At 37.2% G+C, this 25218-nt stretch overlaps 3 protein-coding genes across 7 annotated transcripts in view; all 3 read left to right on the top strand.

Annotated features, from left to right (window-relative positions):
• Window positions 1-146: 146 nt before the first annotated feature.
• Window positions 147-7280, top strand: LOC107686685 (ankyrin repeat and SOCS box protein 18-like). Of its 3 annotated transcripts, none has more exons than XM_016483960.1 (5): window positions 147-408; window positions 5485-5752; window positions 5943-6456; window positions 6621-6734; window positions 6949-7280. In XM_016483960.1, the coding sequence occupies exons 1-5, from the start codon at window positions 204-206 to the stop codon at window positions 7132-7134; spliced, it is 1287 nt and encodes a 428-aa protein (XP_016339446.1). In that variant the 5' UTR covers window positions 147-203; the 3' UTR covers window positions 7135-7280. The 3 variants fall into 3 exon arrangements, with proteins under 3 accessions (XP_016339446.1, XP_016339300.1, XP_016339368.1); XM_016483814.1 differs by lacking the exon at window positions 147-408 and adding an exon at window positions 1782-2075; XM_016483882.1 differs by lacking the exon at window positions 147-408 and adding an exon at window positions 4015-4322.
• A 774-nt stretch (window positions 7281-8054) lies between these two features.
• LOC107685564 (protein FAM124A-like) lies at window positions 8055-20959 on the top strand. Its single transcript, XM_016482234.1, has 4 exons — window positions 8055-8386; window positions 11085-11116; window positions 14374-15137; window positions 18231-20959. Exons 1-4 carry the CDS (start codon window positions 8334-8336, stop codon window positions 19050-19052), a joined length of 1671 nt encoding a protein of 556 aa, XP_016337720.1. The 5' UTR covers window positions 8055-8333; the 3' UTR covers window positions 19053-20959.
• A 2014-nt stretch (window positions 20960-22973) lies between these two features.
• LOC107685645 (probable serpin E3) overlaps window positions 22974-25218 on the top strand; it is a 6542-nt gene continuing 4297 nt past the window's right edge. The window contains exons 1-4 of one of the 3 annotated variants that reach the window (XM_016482420.1): window positions 22974-23118; window positions 23648-23684; window positions 24217-24483; window positions 24639-24872. In XM_016482420.1, coding sequence (XP_016337906.1) covers window positions 24234-24483; window positions 24639-24872 — 484 coding nt within the window. In that variant the 5' untranslated portion in view covers window positions 22974-23118; window positions 23648-23684; window positions 24217-24233. Of the gene's footprint in view, window positions 23119-23647; window positions 23685-24119; window positions 24484-24638; window positions 24873-25218 lie in introns of those variants that run through there. The other 2 variants (XM_016482494.1, XM_016482344.1) reach the window with 2 other exon arrangements.

The raw sequence follows: 25218 nt of genomic DNA, 5'->3' as shown, positions 1-25218 counted from the left end.
CCACTCTGGTAGATTTCACTGTGGGTGTGCACGTTGTAAATGCTCACGCCAGTCTTATAAACATTTAGATCGACTTACAGTTGGACCTGTCTATATTTAGATGTAACCACAGAGAACAACAACAGATGTGCCACATATGAAACTTATTACAGTCTCAGACTTAGTGTGAAAGAGGAAAACCCTACTGAGAGTGTTACCAAACAATGTCAGGCGACATTGTATTAGATTACCCTGTTGAATCAGAATTTGTCAAGGCTCTTAAAGAAGCACAAAGTAAGGAGGACTCTACATGTGTGCAGACCCTTCTCACAGAGACAAGCAAAGAAAATCCAAATATCATCATAGAGTTGTCAAATGATGATTGGATGAAAGACCCTGATGTTGAGCTCCCCCCAGCGGTACTGTTGGGTAAGTACAACACAAACATGCCTTAATTGATGCTGGAAAATGTATGATTAAATGCACACTGTTGAAGTTTTACTAGAGTTTGGTTTTCACACTTAATTGCAGAATTAGCATATTTTTAATCCCATCAATCAACGCCGCTTCAAAAATTATTTTACATTTTTATTTAAAAATTAAAAGTATTTTGTATAGAACCCTGCTGGAAAAAAACAGCTAAATCCAGCCTAAGATGCTGGAAGTTGCTGGTTTTAGCTGGTCTCCCAGCCTGGCCAAGCTGGTTTTAGCTGGTTGGCCACCTTTCCCAGCCTGACCAGCTAAAGAAGTGGTCAAAAACCCTCAAAAACCAGCCTACTGACCAGCTATGACCAGCTAAAACCAGCCAACCAGGGTTAGGCTGGTTTTAGCTGGGGTTTTTTTCAGCAGGGAACCCCTTTCATGTGTGTAATTGTTACAGCTCCCAGCATTTCTCCCAGTCTGTAGACCTTCTGAAATACTAAACAGGGTTTTCAGTTCTTTTTGTAATACACATTGTGAAAAAATATGCGGCAAACAAAAATGCAATATAAAGTTCCCTTCAACCAAAGCTAAAACTGAGAAGCTAAAGTTCTAAAGCTAAAGTTTATTGTCTCTCCCACATTGTAAAATATAAAGCAACAAACCATTAACTTGAATTTGTCCTCATTGCTTCAACATATTTGATGGTACATAAGTACAGCCATTAAATACTCAGGTATGTCATCAGCTCATTGCCAGATATTTTAAATTCAGCAGCCCATGTTTATGGTTACATGTGAGGTCACATGAAAGTGCAGCTAATGACATCTTTCACATGCAACTACACAGCTGCATAAGAAATGCATATAATAGCAATAAGAACCCTTAAAGCCCTATGTATAACAAATTGTTTTGACTTAATTCCAGTGATCAGCACAGTTAATGTTAAATAAACTAAATAGTCTGCATCAATGAGAAACTGATACCCTTTCACTTCTCAATGGAATTACAGTTGACAGCTCAGGGCACTTTTGGAATTAAGGTCACAACGTAAAACACCAGTGAGGATCAGATTCCCGGTCAGCTGTGATTGGAGGACAATGCCGTCGCACCTCATGATTTGTTGAAATGGAGAGTTTGATTCTATTCTTGGCTTGTGCAGTGGTGATATCATCAGCAATGCCTTCCATTCAGCTGTGCATCTGGCATATTTATCGAACTGTCCTCTCTGGCCTCTGTGTTGTTGATGAAAACAATGATCAAGGCCCCCTTGTCATGCAATTACCCTGCTGATCACATGTCATTTGTACTAAAAGTACAAGATATAGAGCAACAGAGATTATATAAATAGCCATAAAATCAGACAGGTAAGAAGTGGAAAGGATTGTCAATATTAGCCATGCTCTCCCAAGGCAGTGGGGCGTGTGTTGTCAATCGAAAGGCCACATTCTTGACAGAGAGAAGGCGGTCGTCTTTAGACAGCAGTCAGGGTGTCAGGAAAGAAAAGACCAAGGGTTATAAACAACCAGGGATGGACTTCCTTTGTCCCCCTGTTCTCAATGACATTCTAACCCACCACTGGAGAGACATGCAGGATGGATTCTCTGATCCAGAGCAACTGAACAAAGTTCTTGAATTTCAGAGCGATGAACTGCTGTGGACTGCTCAGAAATGGGGTGAGTCAGATTTGATGAATAGGACTGAGATTTATAATGAAACATTGAGTGTCTAATGTTATTTTAGGGAAGACAATGATTTATATATATATATATATATATATATATATTTCAGCATCAAGTTGGTCTGAAGCCTGCAGAAACGTGTACATTAATGTTTGTGCATTCAAAATGTTCCAGAGAGGACTTTTTTAAAGTATAAACTAAAACCTAATAAAATTATAAAATTCAGTTATACTCCTATATATATTCATATCAGGTATGTTCTTGAGCTTCAATATCCTGTTGAAATGCAGCATATGTTGTGCATCTGTTGTGAATAACACCAACATATGTTGAAATTTGTATTCTGGTTCCCAGAATGGGATACAGCTTACCTGGTGCACTTAACAGGCTTCTAAAATAGCTTAACCAGAGAGCTCTGCTGGTCTACTGCTTGTTCTGTGCTGGACTACTTGGTGGACCAGCAAAACCATGTTGTTCACCAGCAAATGTTAGTCAGCTAGTTTGGTCTCTCTGATAAAGCTGGTATTATTATACTAATATTAAAGGGGTAGTTCTCCCCACAAAGGAACATTATGTCATCCTTTACTCATCCTCATGTTATTCTAAACCAGCGACAGCCTTCCGTGCCATACCCTGGTTCTTCATTGGGTTTCAACTGAGGGGGATCCCCCCCACCCTCCCCTGGAATGCCTAGCTGTACCCTAGGGTTTTATGAAATGCCACCACCGCCCCAAACCCATTAAACAAAACCCACACTACTTGGTTGAGACATGCTTTTACTCACATATAAATATAGTATGTTCCATAGATGTTACAGGTTTTTCATGGAACCATAGATGCCATATAAAGAGCCCACATTGTATATTGAGCACATCACATATGCTGAAGCTCAATCAAATATGAATTAAAGTTTTATGGGTTTGGATTGGAATGACATAAGGGTATGTATGACAGAATTTTCATTTTTGGGTGAACTATCCTTTTAACACATAGTTTATAAATGTCATTATCACATTTTCATTATCACAGAATATACAATCAGATTTAACTGTTTTGGTAATGACGTGCTGTAAGTTGGATATCGTCTGGATATGTATATGACATATATGAGTCATACTGTAATCCAGGCTTTTACCACGGACACCGTGTCTGCTAGTAAACACCCCTCACATTCCCTGCACTCCCTTTTGATGAGACAGGCATCTTACATGAGACACAATGACATACTGAAGCTTTTCATGCAAGTATAACAAAGCTTGTGTCTTCTAAAATAGACTAGATGTGCCATGCTCTACAAGTCCTTTATCACTTAACTCACAGCATTGTGCGTCATACTATCTGTGTGTGAATGCAGCATTACTGTGATGAGGAATCTGTGTGGAGTTGACACAAGATTTCTAAGGGATTGTGGTAATCTTCTGTGCATATGAATGCCATGCACGGGTCAATACTCAAGAGCCCTGATGCGAGTTGCTGTTTGGGTCTGTCTCCATGCAACACCCCTACGACTCATTCTGCAGATTCCAGTAAAGATTTTCCTGGTGTGCCCGTGAAATGAGTGATCTCATACAACCAAGGGTTTTTTGCCATTGCAATTAAACTCTCCGCTTCTATTGTAAATATTTAACGTGTGACACTGCAGCCACTTTTTAGCATACATGTAAGTAGCATATAAAATCTGATCCGTTTAACAATGGAGCTTGTCTTAAATGGCCCTGAAAGACAAGTCTATTATTCAAATAAAACAAAAGGCAACAAATAGGCATAGATGGCAGAAGCTCAAAGGATTTAGCATCTATCTCATACATCAACAACTAAAAATGGCCCCAGTAAGCTATGACCAACTGATGGAGAACAATGGCTTACTAAAAATAGAGGCAAAAAGTGCTTGAAGCCATAGGAAAACATGACTAGCACTATATAAACTCAAGTCCTTGAAAGCCTAAGCCATTTGAAAAGGTAAGAGGATGCTAAGAACTATGCGCTTTGAGAACCTCTGTTCCACCGTGCAGCTGAATGGATGGCAGGCTCTGCTGGATGATGACTGTGAGTTAGGACAGGATCATTGGGAAAGAGCTCATTTACGCTCCTTATGGCTCTATAGAGCTTTAGTGAAGGGAGACACAAGAGGGCTTCGTAACCTCCTCAAAAGGAACTATATTGATGTTGATGTGTTTTACAATGTGAGCCGTGAGGAACTTGAGTGGCAAGCTCACACAGACACCAACTTTGGACCCTCAGGTAAAAACAGTCATTTGTGGGATAGAAACTTTGGAGGTGAATCAAAAAGATTGTTCGTTTTTTGTGCTGTACCGATGAATGAAATAAAGATTGAGTTTATTCTCTGATAACAGAGAAGAAGCGAAAACTGTATGTTGCTGCTGTGGACAATTTTGATTAGATTTATATATTTAGATGCATTTTTATATATATTTATTTTTCTTTTATTGAGCATTTTAACTATTATTTTTAGACTTTTTTTGTACTATTTCTACTTTCAATATTTTAATTTATTACTATTTTTAACCAATTAGCAGAAGTTACTGTTATTTTAGTAAAATTTTTAGAGTATAATCTATTCTGAAAAACATTTATCTAATTTCTAAATGCCTAAATGGTTTGACATACACTACCATTCAATAGTTTTGGGTCAGTAAGATTTTTCTTATTATTATAAAATGGATAGTTCCGGTCCTTGATTCTGATTGTCTGAGCCACGTTTGAAGCTGTTGTAAATTACTCTACAAAGATACACCTTTGTTTACATTTGTCTGTTGCTTAGCAACCACTTTGTTGCAACCACAACTGATTCTGAGGAACTACATTGTTTGGTGGAAGACTACTGTTTTTATTAATATCATTACACTTTATTTGCTCTGTTTTATTTTGTGAAACCGTACTATGTACATGGAATAACCGTTTTATAAAAGCAATAAGCCCCGTGAAGCCGTGGTTTACAGTGAATTTATAACAGCTAAGGGGGGTTACATTCTAACAATGCCCCTTAGCTGTTATAAATTCACTGTAAACCATGGCTTCTTGGGGCTTATTGCTTTATTATCACTGTTGAAAACAGTTGTGCCGCTCAAACTTTTTGTGGATTCCTTAATGCCGTTTTCATAAAAGTACCACAAAAGTTCAAAAGAACAGTATTTGTTTCAAGTAGATGAAAAAAAAACATCTAAAAAGTCTCGACTCTCACTTTTCATCACTTTAATGCATTCTTTCTGAATTACAGTGTTAATTCCTTTCAAAAAAAAAATCTAACTAACCCCAGACCTTTGAACAGTAATATATGTATTTTTAAAAAAGTATAATTTTGATGTGTTTTCTATAAGATTCATTCAATTATTCAAACACATCATTTGTGACAGTCTGACACCTACAGTATTTCCCATTCCAGGTCTTTGGTCTTTGGAGTATAAAAGAGAACTGACAAGCCCACTGTGTATTGCTGCCGCACAAGGTTTCTCTGAATGTCTGCAATATTTACTGGAACATGGCGCACATCCCAACCTTATCGCAGGAGGAAAAGCAGCACTTCATGAGGCCTGTGCAAACGTCAACACTGAATGTGTAGAGCTGCTGCTGGAACATGGAGCTAATCCTAACCAGATGACAGACGAGGGACTGACTGCCTTGCATCTCTGCAGAACACCACAATCACTACGGTATCATCATATGAATATGATACATAATACACTATATATCATTACACCTTATAATAAACATAATCATAGGTATCATTTAAAAGTGTTTGTAAAAATATAAATATAATAGTCAAATATGTCATTATACACTAGTACAAACTAATATGAAATCCATACTAATATAATATTAATAATATTTAATCTCTTTAAGTTGTGCAAAAGCCTTGGTGAGATATGGTGCCAAAGTGAACTCACCCAGTGAAGAAGAGGATGAAACACCACTGCATGTGGCATCTAGACATGGTCTGCCCCACCATGCACAGTTGTACCTACGATTCGGAGCCTGTGTGAACCATAGCAGCTCTTCGGGTGAAACGCCACTGGGGGTGGTTTGTGGAGTTGCCCCAGAAAAGACAGACGACAGCCAAGATGAACAATACCTCGAGATCTGTCGTCTCCTCCTGGCCTATGGAGCTAAGATTAATTTGTCTGATAAAGAACGCCGCAGTCCTCTACACAAGGCTGCCCGCAATGTTCAGCTTAAGTTGGTGGAGCTTCTCTTGGATCATGGGGCTGATATCAACGCCATTGACTATAACGGATGTTCACCGTTATCGAGTGTTCTACAAAGCTCTGTGGTTCGGCAAGGGTGGGAACCTCACAGGGTTGTTCAGACCTTGTTAAATCGGGGCTCTATTAAAGTCTGGCCACAAGCACTGCTGAAGGTGAACACTAAGATAATAGCCCTGAGTTTTATTCTATACATTAAACAAAAAAAGGCTGATTTAAAGTCTCTTAATTTGCTGATATCTTATTCATCTTTCTTTTATCTGATTTTTGGTGTGATCACTTAAATCAATGATTTTAATTTGTATTTTTTGGTTTTAAGGTATTAACAGCCTGCGCAGAGGCACCTAAAACTGTGGAAATCCTGTTTAACTCGTACACACTTGTTCCTGTGACCTCCAAATGGGTTGAGGCTATACCTGAGGATATTTTTCATGTAAGTCTTTCATCATTTTACAAGGGTTTTTGCATTCGTTACAAGACGAACCCTTTGGAAACATGATTCACATGTAGAATAAATGTTTCAAAAATAGTGTAGCAAAACAATGCTAAAAGGTTTTAATTTTGGAATGAGTCAATGCATGCTGATGCTGTTGGTATTATTGTACCATATTAATACACAAATTATTTTTTTATTTATTTTTTTTTAGCTTCACATAACCTTTTATGAGTCTCTCTTTGCACTGGAGTATAAACCACGTAGTTTGCAGCATCTGTGTCGGTCTGCACTGAGGAAACAGTTTGGGAAAAACTGCTGCTCACTCATTCCCAGGCTCCCCGTACCAAAGCCACTTGAACAGTATCTTCTTTTGGAACCGGAGGGGTACATTGACTAGCTAGAATCAGACCTTTTGGCAGAAACCCTTAGGGAAGGGAACCTTAAGGGGGTTTAATGCAAGAAATGTAACACTCTGACAAAGATGACTGCCGTACGTTTCACTTGCAAAGTCACCATACAGTGACATTTTTAGAGATTGTATTTTTCCACCTGTTCTCATATAAATAATCTAATATATTCGTGTAAATAGCTTTCCAAAATATTTGATTGTTTGAATGACAGCATGTTGCAGTTGCAGCTCAATTAACGTTTAATGCATATTATTTCATTAAGAAATAATTTTGTCTGTCAATAAAATATATTTTGTCAAGTCTGACTGCCATTTCTTTCTTTATTTCTCCAGTGTACAGTGTGTTATATGTAAGCGTTGGTACTCAGAATACAGCTATAGCAATGGGTTTGTAGAAATAAGTAATCGAAAGAAAGAGATACTGACATCAGCCTCAATGCATGAAATTTGATTACATCATCAACGCTGATTGTGTGGACCTGTGAATTACACTTGTTTTGATGTAGTAAGTTGACTTTAGCACTAAATAAACGTTATTTATTTGTTTGTTGTTATTAAGTAATTAAATGTCTGGTCAGTTGATGTTAACATGGCGGCCATGAGAGGGCGACCTGCTCCATGTGGAATATTTGTTTATTTTAATTTTATTTTTTTAAGAAAGGATTTTATCTCACGTGAGTGTAGCCTACATTACTTTAATTATATCTCAACAGTATCCTACTAAATCTCGTATTGTGTAAATCTTTTTGTAAAATAACCTAATTAAACACTGCGCCTATATTATTAATCCTTTCATAATACAAGAGATTTAGCTAAAGAATTCTCTCTCTCTCTCTCTCTCTCTAATTCCTAATTTCTACATTCCACAGACTGGGTTCACATTATGTTCGTCTCTTGGTCAAAAAGTGCGTACTCGCTTTAACTGCGCTGGGCCACCTGGGAGCGGTAAACGCACCGCTATTGAAGTGAATGAACGGCGGTGACGCACAAGCTTCACGAACGAATCGGATCAGACAGACTCTCGCGCGTCTTGTCACTATTACCTGTGCCTGTCACCGTTACTGGAGTCGATTGTTTATCCAAGCTTTAACGAGTTTCGTCGCCTTTATTTTTTGCAGTGTACGTGAGCGTTAAAGTGCAGAAGAGAAAACGGGAGGCATGTGAAGTTACTGTCACTTTCACCAGAGATGAAGAATTCAGTTGAAGATGAGTGCGCTGATTCGGGAGCGGAGACCGGAGCGTGAGTAATGATAAACAGGCTTGTTTTAACAAAGAAAATGAAATAGGCTACATAGGACAGGGAATATAGCTATAATGCACTAATGAGGATAGACACCAATATGCTACAAATATCAACGCGCTAATAAGAATCTGATTCATTTAAAGTGAGTCATTTGATGAGGATTCTGATACCTGAGCAGCGTAGGACAGGTCATCAAAAACCATTAGACAGCGCACTTGTTTGAAGTTTTCTCGTTTAGTTTCTACCTCGTTTGGCCCGTTTTATTTAACCGTCTGTTGTTTGGTATTAACACCCAAGACATCTGGCGCAGAGATTTACTGCTGAAAAGTAGCTGGAAAGCCAATGAGCTGAGCTATTAGTGCATGCTGCTTAGGCTTTTTAGCACAAGAGAGTGACAGAAGTAGCCAATATGCTAATCACATAGATTTAACTCTCTATTATCTCAAAGTCATGTGTGATCTGTACCATCATTCTGTGATTTCAGCTGTGAACCATGAAAAGATGCATCCTGGTTTGTTTATAGGTATGTCATATCATAATGGCTGTCCTGTCTTGTTGGTGTAGGTATGGTGATTTAGTAGGATGGTAGACTACCCTCTCTATCCTCTACCACCTGTTTTTATGGTATATATCTGTATATCTACTTTAGAATATTATTTCTTTACATTTGTTCTGAAGAAAATGGCCTTGGTACCTTTCTAAGGCTGATGATACACGGGGCAACTTTTTTTGAGCAATGTTGCTTGGGCACTTTTCCATTAAGAATGGGTAACATATTTCTATCTGGATATTTTAGATCGGTCGTGGGCTCTTTGTCTCACCTTGTTGCCCATTGATGGCAACATTTCCCAAAGTTGCCCAGCAACATTGCTCAAAAATGTGCCCAGTGTATCATCAGCCTAATGACTAACTCTTCAATTAGCTGATGCATTTATCCAAAGCCACATACAGTAAAACCTTGAGCAACCTGGGGTGTAAGCTCAAATGGTGATAGCTTATCCCTTGTTGAGTTTGAACTACAACCTGTAATCTGACCACGTTTAACCACTAAGATACATCATCTAGTACCTTTAAACTTGACTTCAAAATGTACGAAACCATCTTAGAAATTCATCTGACCCAAAAATGTGTTATGTGTTGATCCTGTAATTATAATATGAAGGACTTATTGTTCCTATGTAAATATATTGAATATCTTACAAGCTTATTTGATTAGCCACTTACGAAAAAAAAATAATAATAAATCTTGTAAATGTCAGATTTGGTTGTGATGTGGCTGTCTTGGTGCTAAATGAGAGCTAATAGATGTGTGTGGCTTATATCCTCATTTAGTTAATTTAACAACAGTAACTGTAAACTTCACTGATGGCAGTAAATCAGAAACTTTCAAAAAGGATGTTTTCTAATGATGCTTGAGAGTGCATTGTTTAAGTGTGAACAACATGCAGAAAACTATACAGCCCTCACTGATTCAGGAATAGCAAACATAAAACATATGAGATTCACTGTAATGACATTACTGACCACATTTATAGACTGTTATAATGATTTTATTTGTATTAAGTATTACACAGAAGCACATAAAAGTGCTTTTGCTGTTAAATGCAAAGTATAGACCATAGTATTTACACTCTGTTCAAAAGTTTGGGGTTGTGCTTCTTTATATATTTGTAGAAAAGTTGATTCATTCAAGATTCTTTGATAAGTTGAAATGAACAGCATTTATTTGAAATAGAAATCAGTTGTAACATTACAATTGCCTTTAGCGTCACTTTTGATCAATTTAAGGTGTGTCATTGCTGAATAAAATTTTTCCAAAAATAAATAAATATTACTGATCCCAAACTTGTAAACAGAAGTGTTGAACCAATGCACCACATACCAGTTCAGACCATACTATTACAGCATTAAATTAGAACATTCAAATTTCAAGTTTAACTACATGGAATTTCCCTGTTCTTAAAAAGAATTTAATACCCTGTTACACTGTTTTCACTACCAGAGAAACAGGAAAAAGACAGAGGGAGAGGAAAGGGAAAAAGATTGACCAGAGAGCGATAAAAGGGGAAAAAAGCATGTACAATGAAAACAAAATGACTAGGTCACTATGTAAGGCATATGAAATATGTCAAATAGGTCTTATACTTTGTTTTTTACCTTCCTCATCAACCGATGAGCTGAGAGAATAGAAGGTTTCTGACACAAAGCAGCAAGACACAATATTTGATCATAACCTATAGATATATACACTCTTAAAAATAAAGGTGCTTCAAAAGGTTCTTCACAGCGATGCCATAGAAGAACCATTTTGGGTTCCACAAAGAACCATTCAGTCAAAGGTTCTTTAAAGAACCACCTCTTTCTTACCTTTGTGTAATCTGAAGAACCTTCTTTCGCCACAAAGAACCTTTTGTGAAACAGAAAGGTTCTTCAGATATTAAAGGTTCTTTATGGAACCATTTAGACAAAAAGGTTCTTCTATGGCATCGTGAAGAACCTTTATTTTTAAGAGTGTATGTGCGTAATACACTAGAGACATTACTACACACTAACACACACACACTATATACCATGACACCCAGGATTGTTTATCCAGATGTAGGACCTTCCTTTGAAACCTTGGGATCCTAAATCTCTCTAACAAAAGTATTTCGTTGTTTCTCTCTTCCCTTTCTGTCATTCACTCTCTTCTCAGGTCTGACTACAGTCTTGTGTCATCAGCAAGCAGTGAGTACATGCCATTTGTTTTTTATATTCCCCTTTATGCAGTTCAGATCAATTTTCCAACAAAACATACCTTAATCAAACACATATTCGCCATATGTTATGTCCTTTAAATCCCATTTCCTCTTCCACCTTGTGCTCATTGGGGGGTTTATAAGAGACTATTCTTTCTAAAGCTGCTTTTGGATTCATTTGTATTTTGAAAAGAACATTACAATTTAGAAGTGGAAGATTTCTGTCAGTTAAAACACTTGACAATTGTTGCCATGACAGTGAGATTAGTTTGTTCAGAGAATCACTGCTTGAAGTGCTTCGAGAGCTCTAACACCTCTGCTTGTTTGTGTGTGAGTGCCTGCTTGTGTGTGTGTCTGGGGCTGACCTTTCCCCGTGGCTGTGTCGGGCCCAGTCTGTTTCCCTATGGAGGGATTAATGTCCAATATTAGCCCATTAATCTGGGGAGCAGGAAACACTCCTCCCGGTGACAGTGCAGGAAGCACTCTCTCACTCACCCACTCACATTTAGACACACTCACCTACTCACACACACACACACTAAAACTTAGAGCCCATCAAGGACACCACATAATAGACTGTGTATAATTTATTGAATGAAGAAAAGTGGTTCAATGTGGACTCAGGGACAGAAAATGTAGAAAACAGAATGAGATGGTTTGAGGAATAATGTGAGATGTGGAGAACTAGTGGGGCTGGAGAAGAATTAAATGCTTAAATTAGCATTTGTTTAATCTGTTCTCACATATGAAAAAAATAAATAATTTGATGACAGGGACCAGGGTGCATTTACAGTAGAATATTCAACAATTTTGAAACAAAATAAATGTATTTATTGAATAATATGTATTTTTATTTTATCCTGCTTATAGACATAGAAAGGGAGTTCTTTAGAGTTTATACTGTCTTATTTTATATTCCATTGTCTTTTCTTTGTCTGAGCACCTTTGCATGGATGAGAGATCTGTTTTTCACTTTTTCCACCACATTTCCCCTTATTGTTTCTGCATTCTGTCTCTTTTTTAATGGTATGACAGTATGCTTTCTTGAAAGACTGCCATGAATAACTGCTTAATGCTGCATCATCAGTCATGTCAGCATTTCGCCACCTCTGCAGCTCATCAGATTTTCTCTGTATCCATACTTTCCTCTATATATCTTTGTTCACTAACAACTCAAGTGCATATTCTGTGAAATCTGTTTCGCCTCTTTATAACTCTGGACACTTTACTACACTGAAAAAAATGTGCTTCATGTGGTAACATTTAAATAAATTTTAAGTCACAAATCAACCTAAAACCATTATGTCACACCAACAAATCGTTAGATCAGAGAGAAATAGCCACTTAAAGTAACAATTGCAGGTTTTTACAGTGTTAGAATGACACCAGATAGGAGTGTATATTAGGGATGGTTAAGCTGGGGCTAAATACGGTGTCTTATTTAATGTTAGTTGCTTAAGTCTCAAACAGCCAGATTACATTCCATTACAGACTCAACTAAGATTACAGATGGTTTAAAGTGATCGAGGCTTCTTGAATCTAAACTAACATTTAAAAATACATTATATTTTACTTTAACATTTCCTTTGAGTGAAATCTATCAAATAATGTGATTAAGTTCAGTATCTGTGGTTTCTCCTCATAATTGCATCAGTAATAATTCAAATGATGCTGTTTCCTATAAATAGAGTCCTGTAAACAGTGTCTGAATAAACCATGTGTCTGCGGGGCAAAGTGCCCTAACATTCACATTTAATTTCTTCCAGCTGAAAGCTTTTGGTAATTAAAACATTAATAACTGGATCACATTAGGTCTATTGTAAGGCTGTCTGCATATGTAATACTGTACAATAGAGAATGTATTGTGTGTTTTTAAGTCTGAACAAGTACCTTTGCCTAGTGAACACACTGCTTGGTTTTTCCACACTGATCGATTGAAAGGATCCTTCAATGAACTCAGATGTGCGTCAGTTACACCTACAAGAGTGCAGTGCAACTAGAGAAGAGTGTTTACTTGCGTGAGTGTGTTTTTGTGTGTAAGTGTGTAAGAGCATAGCGTTCCCTCGGCCTCTGGTGCCACCAACCTTAAACAACAAACAAAGTGGGACGGGTCCCATGAGTCAGGAGAGTTTGGGGTGAAAAAAAAGAGTAGGCGAAAAGAAAGAGGCAGCTGTCCATGTTCTGCCACTTTCTGCTATATTAGTTTTTTTTTTGAGAATGAGAATAGCTGCACAATATTTCTCATAATATAATAACAACACAAAGATTTTTGCTGCTGTTGTCGCTAGATTATGGCAGAGAGATGAATATATCAAAGAGGGGGTTTGAAGGGCTTGTTATGTTATGCAGCATTACTCATATAATGTAGAGGCATCATGTGTTTTCACACGTCATATAAATACAATCATTTATGAAATTTTTTAATTGCTGCTCTTGTTGATCTCATTTTGCAGTCATAAAACGTCACATTTGCCTTGAACACTTTGTTAAGGGGGTCTTTCATGTACTTTTGTGCTCAGGGATATTTGTGCGTGTGTGTGTGTGTGTGTGTGTGTGTGTGTGTGTGTGTGTGCGCACTCAGGGCTCACTATGGTCAAAGGTTCAGTGGAAGGGCAAACCTTATTCAGAAATCCTACAGGGAGCCAAAGCATTTCTCCAGGGTTACTAACCATCCACTAATGCAACTAATGAGGCTGCACTGTTCACTATACAGCCTGATTACAGAACAGGAGCGCATGGATGAAAAGATTTCATTCAGTCTTGAGAGCCAATCCATTTTCTCTATTTCGTACTGTGCTTTCCTTTATAGACGTTCAAAGCAAAGTAGGTTTCCAGTGACTCCTGATGCCAGAATAAAGCAGAACATGTAACACACTAATACACCTAATACAAATAAAGGGTAGAACTAAGTGTGTTTGTTTTTTACTGGAATGTAGAACTTTATTTTCCTGTGAAACTTCTCTCTTGTAACATATCCAGACTTCTCCACTCATTAAGCCAGCTCTTCCACCCCTTTCTTACAATCCACCACAAGCTTGCGTTCAGATCTCCCTCCATCCAATCCCATCCCAACCATACATTTTTTTCTATTTTGATAATCTGTTTCACTTTTATATTTTTCACTAAAACGAAAAAGAGATCTTCTTGCTACTTCTGTTTCATCACAACTATAATTAACAGATTGTAATATACGATATTAAATCAGTATAGCTCCATACTTTTATGGATCATTTTCTCATCTTTTAGGTGATTTGTCCATGGGGGACCTACAAGATCCTTTCCTAGTTTCTATCCACATCATCACTGACCCCGGTCAGGCCAAAACGCTCCAGCAAGCCGCTGATCAGGTCCTCTCCTGGCTCCACCCTGATCTCACCCTCTTCAGGGTATCAGAACGGGCAGGTGGTCTCTCTCGAAAGCCCCAGGTCCGCCTGCAGCGCGTCACCGAACCACCATCGCACCAGCCAGCCTTGGCTGTAATCCTGTTTCTACAGGATGAATATGGAGGTGAAGAGAGTCTTGAACGTCTCCACAATCAGCTGAGATGCCCACCGTGGCGATACCACCACACAGAGCGGGTGAACGGGCGAGGCCTCTTACCATTTTCTGCAGCCAGCCAGGACTTTGTTACACTTGCACCAGGCACACCACTATGGGCACTTCGCCAGGTGCACTACGGCAAAGAAATTGTGCGCTTTACAGTCTATTGTCGCTACGAGACCTACACCGAACAGGTGCGTCTGTACAGGCTGCTCCTGTGCCGAAGGCTAGCCCAGAAGAAGGAGGATTTTTGCTTCTGTGTAGTTTACTCCAACCCTGAAACAGAAATCCAGCTGTCATTCAAGCGGATGCCCCATGGCCAGAACCCCGTCCCCACTGAAAATGCTGTGATGGAGATCAGAGTGAGGGATGTCGGTGAACTTGTGCCACTGCTGCCATGTCCCTGCATGCCTATCAGCGACGTCCGCTGGCAAACAAATGATTATGACGGGAATAAAATATTGCTACAGGTAAGACAGAGAATATATTATTAGATAATATATCTCAAAACAATGCCTTTTTGTACACTCTAAAAAATGCTGGGTTGTTTCAACCCAATGTTGGGTCAAATATGGACTAACCCAACTGTTGGGTTAAAAAGTTAATTTAAAAATGTAACCAAAATTTAACCCAACAGTTGGGTTAGTCCATATTTGACCCAACATTGGGTTGAAACAACCCAGCATTTTTTAGAGTGTATATATATATGACGTCTTAAACATTGACATCTCATATACACTGTTCACGAAAGTTCTTTTAGTGAACTGTCCGCAGTAACCCTAGTGTTCTAAAGTGTGTGAGTATTGTAATAATAAGAGTTCATAAAGTTGCAGTATATATATTTTACATAATAATTATATGAACTCTTAATAAATGAGTCTACATGGAATATTTGTGCTAAATAATTTTCACACACCACAGGACAGTTAGTGAAGGTAAAAATGTGAATAAAATGTAAAAAAAAATATAATGCACTTTTCCATATACATTTTAATATATTTTAATATTCATATGTATTATTCATGCATGATAACCTAAATTTGTAATGTTGGATTAAAAAGCACAATATGTTATGCATCAACTGCCAATACACCTTTTGAAACCTTTTACTATTAAAAAAAAACTTTGCAAACTTGTGATGAGTTTTTGCAAATTAATTAGTACTAACTAGGTAACAATAGCCAAATTAGGTTAACATGGGACGTGGTAGTGTTAGACTACAAAATCAGTTATCCTAGACTAATTTCATTACATTATTCATTTTCTATGGGATGGAGTAGTTCATTCATAATTTTGAACCTTGTCTTATCTTTAGATTTTCTTATATATACTTTTAATTTTGAATGATGTATTGTGATTCATCATTCAGTTGCTTTGGTTCAAGGCTTAGGGCTCTTTATTCAGAAATGTTATTTCATGCCTATGGAGAAAAATGAGGAAAATGCTTCCATAACTCAGGTCCCTGAAATCACATTTGAGCTCTGTAATGATGCTCTGCAAGCGGCGTTGTGAATCAGTTTTTCATTACTAGTTGTCTCTGCAGAAATTACCTTCAGAGAGCAGCTCATATTCTCTTGCTGTGGCGTCCTGAGGGTGTTTTGGTAGAAACCAAACAAACCAACATTTAAAAAAAAGTGAATCATTGCGACCTTCTCTTCCTGTTACTTAGCTACTGTAGAAAACAAATGCTGCTAGTAACTACACTGATGAAACAAATGTACCACAGTTTTGAGCCAAATTGATACTGAGCTCAGGTTCAGACCAGGCAACTGAACAGAGCATTACTGCTTAAACACCCTGCTGAGTTGCATACAGGGAAAAAAATGGTATGCAAACACCAAGGCACTGCATAAATTGTACACATTGATTTTTTAAAATGTGTCCTGGTTCAGATCCAAACACCTCTGGCCTTTTGTGTTTGTGTGTTTGTGTGGAAAGACTGTACTCAATGTAAAAATACTCAAACAAACCTAAAAACAGCCAAATTAACTAATGCACAAGCACATACAGGTCAATTCTGCCTGACCTGGATTAGCTGCGATCAAAGCAGGTTTGGCTCTCTGTCACAACTACAGCCTCATTACTAATCAACCCCTGCTGGTGCCAAATGGCACAGAGAGGATTTCACACATAATACACATTATGTCTCGAATGAAAAAAAAAAAAAAAAGCTGAACTGGTTGTACATACAGACATATAGACAAGCTGAGTGTGAGTGTCAGAAATTTCCATACAGGGAAATATATACTATTTTGAGGGAGATATAGTAAATACGGAATGAATATAATGGCATGTAATGAGAGAAATGTATGAATGTGGAAAACGTGGGAAATCTGTGAGTGGAACAGTGAGGAAGAAGGGCACAAAGAGGCTCAAAGATGGATGGAAAACCAAATAAAGCAACAGAGGAAAATGATCGAGGGAGAGGTAGAGGGATGGACGGAATGTGCAGTGAGGTGTGAAGCAGAAAACAGTGGAACTTTGTTACTCTAATGCACACACACTCAACAATGCTTGCTAAGTTTAAAGATACATTTTCCTCTCTCTCTCTCACTCTTCTCTCACACACACGCACAGGTATACAGACTAGTTACCTTATCAAAGCCACATTCCCACATTGCTTTGTTTGGCATTTGCAGGAACATGGTTCCCTTTCCCAAGCTATTTTTGTTTAATGTCAAACTATTTTGACAGCTCACTGCAGATATGTTGTTCATCATATTGCCATGTGAACAGTTCAAGATTTAAAGCAGCTGGTTCTTAACTTGTTTTGCCTTAAGATCAGATTTTATATTGACATAGATTGTCAAATGGCAACCAAATATGTATTATACATAAGCTTACCAAAATATCCTTAATATCACACGTTGAGGTTTACTGTTACAGGTTTTGCTGTATTTTCGATCAAATAAATGCAGTCTTAATAACCATTATCTTTTTAAAAAATTGTACACATTACAAACTTCTGAATGGTAATGTTTGTGTAGATTTTATTATCAATATAGTACTTTAAATAAAAGGTCCCACTTAATATATTAGGTGGCCTTTACTATGTACTTACATCAAAAAATAAGTACAATATACTTATTGTGTTCATATTGTATTGCAAAACACTTTTGTTGCTTGTTTGATGGTATGGGAAGGTTTTAAGGTGGGTAAAAATAAGTACAATGTACTTATTGTGGTCATATTGTATTGCAAAACACTTTTGCTTCTATTGAGGTGGGATACGGGTAAGGTTAGGGACAGGTTTGGTGGTATGGGTAGGTTTAAGGTGGGTTAAGGTGTAAGGGATGGGTCAACAGTGTAATTATAAATGTAATTACAGAAATTAATTGCAGATGTGATCACATGCAGGTATTTTTTAAATATATGTACAGTGTAAAAACATGTATGTACACAATAAGTGCATTGCATCGAATGATTAATTTAAATGTAAGTACATAGTAGTTAAGGCCACCCTTATTTGGGACCAAATAAAAATAGGTACTAGGATCTGCAAAAATGGTGTCCTGAACATATTAATTGCACATAATTTCATGCTCTCGTTTTGACTTTGTCAGGTTCAAGGTTCACGGTATTACCGCAAGCACACTATTGCGAAGTTCTGTCACCTTCCTCCTGATGATCCTCCATTTACCTCCCCTCCTCCACCCGAGCTGCCCCCTCCACCTCCTCCACCATACGGCCGCGGGCCCGCCTCCTATCGAAATCGCCGTTATCACCGGAACTCATCGCGTTCGCGGACGCAGACCCTTCCGTCTCCGGTCGCCTCCAGGACACCCACGTTGTGCGATCAGGAAGGCCGCATGGAGAGGCTCCAGAGGGATGTGGAGCTCTTACGGGCCGGATGGACAGGCCACCGCACACAGTCCCTCTTTTCTCTGCCTACAGACGAGTCCCGCTCCTCGTGTGCCTCTCCGTCAAGCTTCCGTCCTCGCTGCTTCTCTTCAATGGCTGCTCCAATTTTCCGTGTCAATGTCGATACGCTAGTGGGAGCCGAAGAGACGGATGTGGACACGGGACAGACCATCAGCGGCAGCTCTGTGGACCTATCGGTGGTCTCGGGTTATTCCCATCCACAGCTGAGGCCCCATTTAAAGGTCCCAGCACTGCGGCCCAAGTCTGCTCCTCCAACAGATGGAGGTCTTGACTTTGCTGATCTGACCTATAATAATGCCTCCTCCATAAGACAGACTCCTGTGCCGTCTAGAGCACAGAGCATCTCTGCAAAATCCACACCTTGTGTTGTACACAAACCACAGCCAAAGAATATGAAAGATGTGTTGCAGGACAAAGGGCAGCAGAACAGCAATGGCATTGTGACAGTAGATGATTGTAGTCAAGAAGGCATTGCGGAGGAAGAGCAAGAATTTTATATCTGACACATGCAGGACAATCATCTCATCAGCATGTATGCGGGTCTTAAAGAGGGAATTTTGAGATCTTCTATAATTGCAAGCAGCTGAGTATTAAAATGTGGAAAACCCTTAAACGGATGTTCACCCAAAAATGAAAATTCTTTCATGATTAACTCGCTCTCATATTGTTCTAAACTCGTAAGACTCACGTGAAACACAAAATTAAGACATTTTAATGAAACCTGAGATGGTTAATTGAAAGTCCAGGTAATCAAAACTTCAGGTCATAAAGGTGTTGACAAATAATTGCAGTTTAATAAGTCTTGTGAAGAGGTAAGGTCACTTTATATGAACAGATTTAATTAGGCATTTATTCACATGAAAACACATGGTAAACATTTAAGCTCAAATATGTGCACACACATGTGCATTGACTTTCAATGGAGGGACAGAAACATAGGTTTAATTCAAATATCAAAATTTGTGTTCCGAAACGGGTTTGGAAGGACAAGAGGGTGGGTCAAGGATGACAGAATTTTTTTGGTGAACTATATTTAAGCTTTTGTTCTATAGTGCATTTGTTTGATTAGCAACAGGCCATGCTTAAGAATGTGCATTCATAATGAATGACTTTAAGACTGAATCAAATTGACTTGTGTTTGTTGTATGTTGTGGTATTCTGTAGTGTTTCATAATAGTTGTAATAACAAAAGGGCTTCATTGCTTATGTCAGAGAGCTCAGTGAAGAATAAAACTCTGTCACCTAGTGGTTGAACATGGTAACTACACAGGGGCTAGACCCTTGAGTCATGAGGCAGGTCACTCATTATTAGAGAAAATATTGAAATCTCCACAGTTTGTACAGTTTCACTATTTGTTCCGTGTAAGAGTTTAAGAAAATTTTGTGTTTCTGACCTTGTGTAATGCTTTACATTATCACACGTTTTAAATTATATGTAAATATTTTGTTTTAATGACCTCTCAGTGACAGATGTCAGTGCCCTGTGCAAAACATCACTGATTATATGGATAGACAAGAAAATAATCAAGGAACTCATTAGTGTCTGCGTTTACAAATATAAAATTATGGTGTGAATTACTTGCTGTTGATGTTGTAAAAATAAAACCCAAATAATTATTATGGTTACTATAGGGGTTAGCAGCTGTTTCTCTGAGGAAAAATAAATAAATAAATAATGAATTGTGGGAAGTCGCATACTTTTAAAACAATTGGTCCCTGGGTCGTGTTATAAATTGTTGAGAAATTCTTTATCCAAGTGCATTGCATCTTGTGCATAATGTTGCCAATATGCTCACAAGTCTTACACTTCATTGTAAAGTAATATGCAGACTTGTTAATCAAACCATTACTATCAGTTACCTATATAAATCTTACAATTCTTTTCAAATCTTGGTTCAGTTTAGAGTCAAAGGTCAGAGATGTTCATGTTTCATTACAATCATGTAACACGAACACATACAGGACAGCCCTTGTGAGTTGCCCCTCTCTCAGTGCCAGATCACTCCCCATGCGTTCCCAGCTAATCCCAGGAGTGTACCTGGCACATCGCTACGGCGATACCGCCTCTCAGTGCTACTGCGCTCCGGCACTGGACTGGGATTCTGTTAATCCGGTCCAGCAGCCAGAGAGGGCAGGAGGGGTGAACGACAGCGAGCACTAGTTCCCTGCTAGACCCCGCTAGAACATAAGTCAGGTCTAATAAAGTCCATTGCTGTGAAGCAACTACCTTACTGACTATTAATATGCAGCAAATTAGGAGTTTATTGAAGCAAAAGTTGTAGTTAATTAGTTAATAGTGAGAAATGGTCTCTAAACTAAAGTGACCAATATTACTTAGCTGAATAACAGTAATTAATTAAAAAATAACAAATATTGTTATTATTGCGTACTATAGCATAAGCAGTACTGCTCACCCTATAATAATAACTTCTACTATTAATGTGTATTTAAAGACATTTATTAATATTTGTAACAGTAATGATGCATATTATTAGCAGTTATTAGTATTCATATTAATAATAATAATGACTGTTATTAATAGGAATAGTAATAGTCATTAATTAAAAAATAAAAAATATTATTATTATTGCATACTATAGCATAAGTAGTACTGCTCACCCTATTAATAATAATAATTACTACTAAGTTAATAATAATTACTATTATTTATAGGAATAGGAATAGTAATTGATAAAAAAAATAGAATTATTATTGCATACTATAGCATAAGTAGTACTGCTCACCCTATTAATAATAATAATAACTACTATTAATGTGTATTACACATGTATTAATATTTATAACAGTAATGATGTATATTATTAGCAATTATTAGTATTCATACTCACCTTATATTAATAATTACTACTAATAAGGTGGTAATAATAATAATAATAATTATTATTATTATTATTACAACCATCACCATCATGACACTAATATATTAAATTATTATCATATAATGCAATCCACTACATACTTAATTGTGAGAATGTAATTCTGAACCTGGAGTAGTATGTCGAGGCAGTGAATGTCACACACCCTGATAGACTTTTTCCACTTAGAACGGTCCAGTTGTTTTAGACATATTTTTAAATCTTTAAATGTTTTAGTTCATCAATATTTGACCCATTAAAGGACTTTCTGTATTCAAAGTATGTTTGCGTACCAACTTTTAAATATCTGACCTCAAGATGAAAGAGGAGTTGTTTACTTTGGACGGCATTCCTTTGGGTGCATTGTCTTTGCCCAAGTGACCGTGACTTTCCCATCATCATTTCCCTTCTTAAAAATTCAAATGCCATGGATGGAATACTGGAATTAAAAAGTCTTTTCCAGTCTTCTCCACTGATTGCTGCCAAGTTGGTTCTACTAATTAACATGCCTTCTGCTGGGCACCGTCCAAATACCTGATGCTTACTGATCATTTCCCGCTAGCAGTTTACCATGAGAAAAATGTCTCTTCAATCCATTAGGGTCATTTGTGGAAACTCCACTAACAGTGGAGATCTGACTTTGACAATGTATAACAGTTGTTTAAAATAAATATTCGGTAACACTTTAGTATAGGGATAAATTCTCAGTATTAACTTGTTGCTTATTAGCATGCCTATTATTAACAAAAGCTATTGGATGTTTATTAGCACTTATAAAGCACATATTCTGCATGACCATACTCTACATCCCAAATCCAATACCTAAACTTAACAACTATCTTACTAACTATTATTAAGCCGCAAATTAGGAGTTTACTGAGGCAAAAGTCGCAGTTAATGGTGAGAATTGAACCTTAAAATAAAGTGTGACCAAATGTTCTTTTGTTTCTTGCTTCATTAAACAATCCTGAAAAAAAAATCACAATTTCCGAAAAAATATTAAGTAGCACATCCATCAAACATGATGATAATAATAATAATAATAATAAAAATCTTGAGTACCAAATCAATATATTAGAATAATTTCTGAAGGATCATGTGACACTGAAGACTGAAAATTAGCCTTAAAACATAAATTATATGTTTAAATATATTAAAAAAAGAAAACATAATTTGACATTTTAGTAATATTTCACAATATTGCTGTTTTGCTTTGTTTTGTTCAAATACATGCAGCTTGGTGAGTATAACACTTCTTTCAATCAATCAATCAATCAATCAATAATTATAGTGTATAGAGATGTTAACAGTTTGGTAAAGCTTGTGTAATGACTTCCTCTCTCTATTATGTGTGTGTGTGTGTGTGTGTGTGTGTGTGTGTGTGTGTGTGTGTGTGTGTGTGTGTGTGTGTGCGGCTGGATTTGCTGGTCGAGCGCATGCCTCCCTCTGCCTGGCTCCTTATAGTGCCGGGCGGGAGGCAGGAATTCTGACCGAGTGGTACGGACATCGCCGCCGGAGACCACAAACACGAAGCTCTCCCTTTAAACAAGGTCTCATGATCGACAACTCTATCAATCAGTTGTCCTGGCGTGGAGGATCAGGGAGAACGCACGTCCTCCTGGAGTGACAGTGATAGTGGAGCTGAACATCAGGAGCAGCTGACACTCACCCAATCCAGAGGACGAGCCGGCAGGTAAGAAGTTCCTAAATATTTGAATTCTGTCATGCATTTTAATAATACAATTTGGTTTTTAATAATTTTTTAATGATACTATATAAGAAGTAAGAAGTTCTTAAATATTTTAATTCAATCATACATTTTAATTATATTTTGTTTTTAATTATTTTTAATTATACTATATATTTTTAATTTTATATTTTAATTATAGGCCTATTTTGATCAATATCAATGTAAAACTATAAATGTAGCAAGCATTTCTGTTAAGAAGTTTAATTTCATTATTTTCTTATTGTGATTTACACCGCTTCATGTTGCATTAATATTAGATATATGGAGGCTGTGGCATAGTTCACCCAAAACTGAAAATTCTGTCATCATTGTTTTAAACATAACATCAGATAAACATAAAAGAAGATATTTTGTGAAATGTCTCAGTGTTTTTTTTTTATTTTTATTTTTTATCCATACAATGGAAATCAATGGTCACCAAAACTATTTGGTTACCAACATGCTTCAAAATATTTTATTTTGTGTTCCACAGAAGAAAGTATGACTTACAGGTTTGGAATGATATGAGGGTGAGTAAATGATGACAGATTTTTATTTTTTTGGTAAATTATCCTTTCATTTTTTAACATTCATTCAGAATAGAGGCCACACATCAGTGCAATTAAGATGCTAATCTTAAAAATGAATCAAATCTATTATAAAGATTAACCAACTTTATCCTTGCTTGCAAAAGTTGTGCTGCTGAAAAGTGGGTGATAGTTGTATTATTTTTTTACTGAATCAACATTGTTGGTTACACCAACAAAAGTAGGTTATCTTTAATAGATATCAAATACATTATATGTGACCCTGGACCAAAAAAACAGTCATAAGGGTCAATTTCTCGAAATTGAGATTTATACATCACATGAAAGCTGAATAGATAAGCTTTCCATTGATGTGTGGTTTGTTAGGATAGGACAATATTTGGTCGAGATATAAAAATATACCCCAGCGATTTAAGACTGGTTTTGTGGTCCAGGGTCACATATATATTTTATTATTTCAACTTGTAACCAAATCCATGATTCATTTTTGAGTTGTTCTGGAAAACATTTGCAGATTTTGACCTGTTGATCATGCATCAGCTGTCTGTGACTTGCCTGTTGCTCTGTCTGTGGCTGCTGGAGCGCTGCCATGGCAACAGCCACAATGATCTACACACACAGTTTGGCATCAGCCTCTACCAAACACTCACAGAGACGGAGAACAACTCCAACCTGATCGTGTCCCCAGCCAGCGTCTCGTTGAGTCTGGGTCTTCTGCAGCTCGGTGCCAGGGGAAACACTCTAGCACAACTTGAGGAAGCTCTGGGATATGATGTGAATGGTAAAAGGAAATTAGCGGCACACCTGTAATCTGTATGTTGTTTTCCTAAATAGTTCAAAATATAAATCAGCTGTCTGACAACCTGCCTACCTGCCATTGTCCAGTGCTTGAAAAGTTAACATGACAGTTTTGATGATACAATGGTCTCCTCGCAGATGCTCGAGTGCAGGACATTCTGTCTCGGCCACAAGGAGACCTGGGTAATTCCAGTGACGGGGTGCGGCTTCAGCTTGCCAATGCCTTATTTGTCCAGAGTGGTGTGAAACTCCTGCCAGAATTTACCCAGCATGCCTTGGGATGGGGTAACAGTAGTCTACTGAGTGTAAACTTCAGTAATCCAAACCACACTCATAGTCGGCTACAGCAATGGACACGTTCCCAGAGTAAAGGTGAGCTTATATTGACTAATAGTAAATGAAGTTTCCCTAAAACCACCACATATTCATCATTTATATTTAGATTGTCTCCAATGTCATTTTAAGTGATGGATATATACAGTATATGGCTTACAAAAACATATATAAATATACACAAACATAAATATAAATTTTTATAGTGTTAATTATGTAAATACTGTACATATGATGTAAAATGAAATACTGATTTGAATTTGTATATTATTATGATTTTAAAATATAATTATGTATTATTAAATATTGATTAGAAAAAAAAAAATATATATATATATATATATATTAAATGTACTTATGTAAATATATGTTAAAATTAGATATG

Source organism: Sinocyclocheilus anshuiensis, unplaced genomic scaffold (genome assembly GCF_001515605.1).
Source record: "Sinocyclocheilus anshuiensis isolate Anshui unplaced genomic scaffold, SAMN03320099.WGS_v1.1 scaffold277, whole genome shotgun sequence".
Lineage (NCBI taxonomy): Eukaryota > Metazoa > Chordata > Actinopteri > Cypriniformes > Cyprinidae > Sinocyclocheilus > Sinocyclocheilus anshuiensis.
This window is presented reverse-complemented; position numbering and strand designations above follow the sequence as displayed.

Bases quoted from the DNA above. Each gene is read 5' to 3' on its own strand.
- LOC107685564 (XM_016482234.1), top strand. From the start codon at position 8,334: ATGAAGAATTCAGTTGAAGATGAGTGCGCTGATTCGGGAGCGGAGACC. The intron at 8,387-11,084 runs GTGAGTAATGAT...CTCTCTTCTCAG, and splicing joins TCGGGAGCGGAGACCGGAGC to GTCTGACTACAGTCTTGTGT. The intron at 11,117-14,373 runs GTGAGTACATGC...CTCATCTTTTAG, and splicing joins TCTTGTGTCATCAGCAAGCA to GTGATTTGTCCATGGGGGAC.
- LOC107686685 (XM_016483814.1), top strand. From the start codon at position 1,799: ATGCTCTCCCAAGGCAGTGGGGCGTGTGTTGTCAATCGAAAGGCCACA. The intron at 6,457-6,620 runs GTGAACACTAAG...TTTGGTTTTAAG, and splicing joins GGCCACAAGCACTGCTGAAG to GTATTAACAGCCTGCGCAGA. The intron at 6,735-6,948 runs GTAAGTCTTTCA...ATTTTTTTTTAG, and splicing joins TACCTGAGGATATTTTTCAT to CTTCACATAACCTTTTATGA.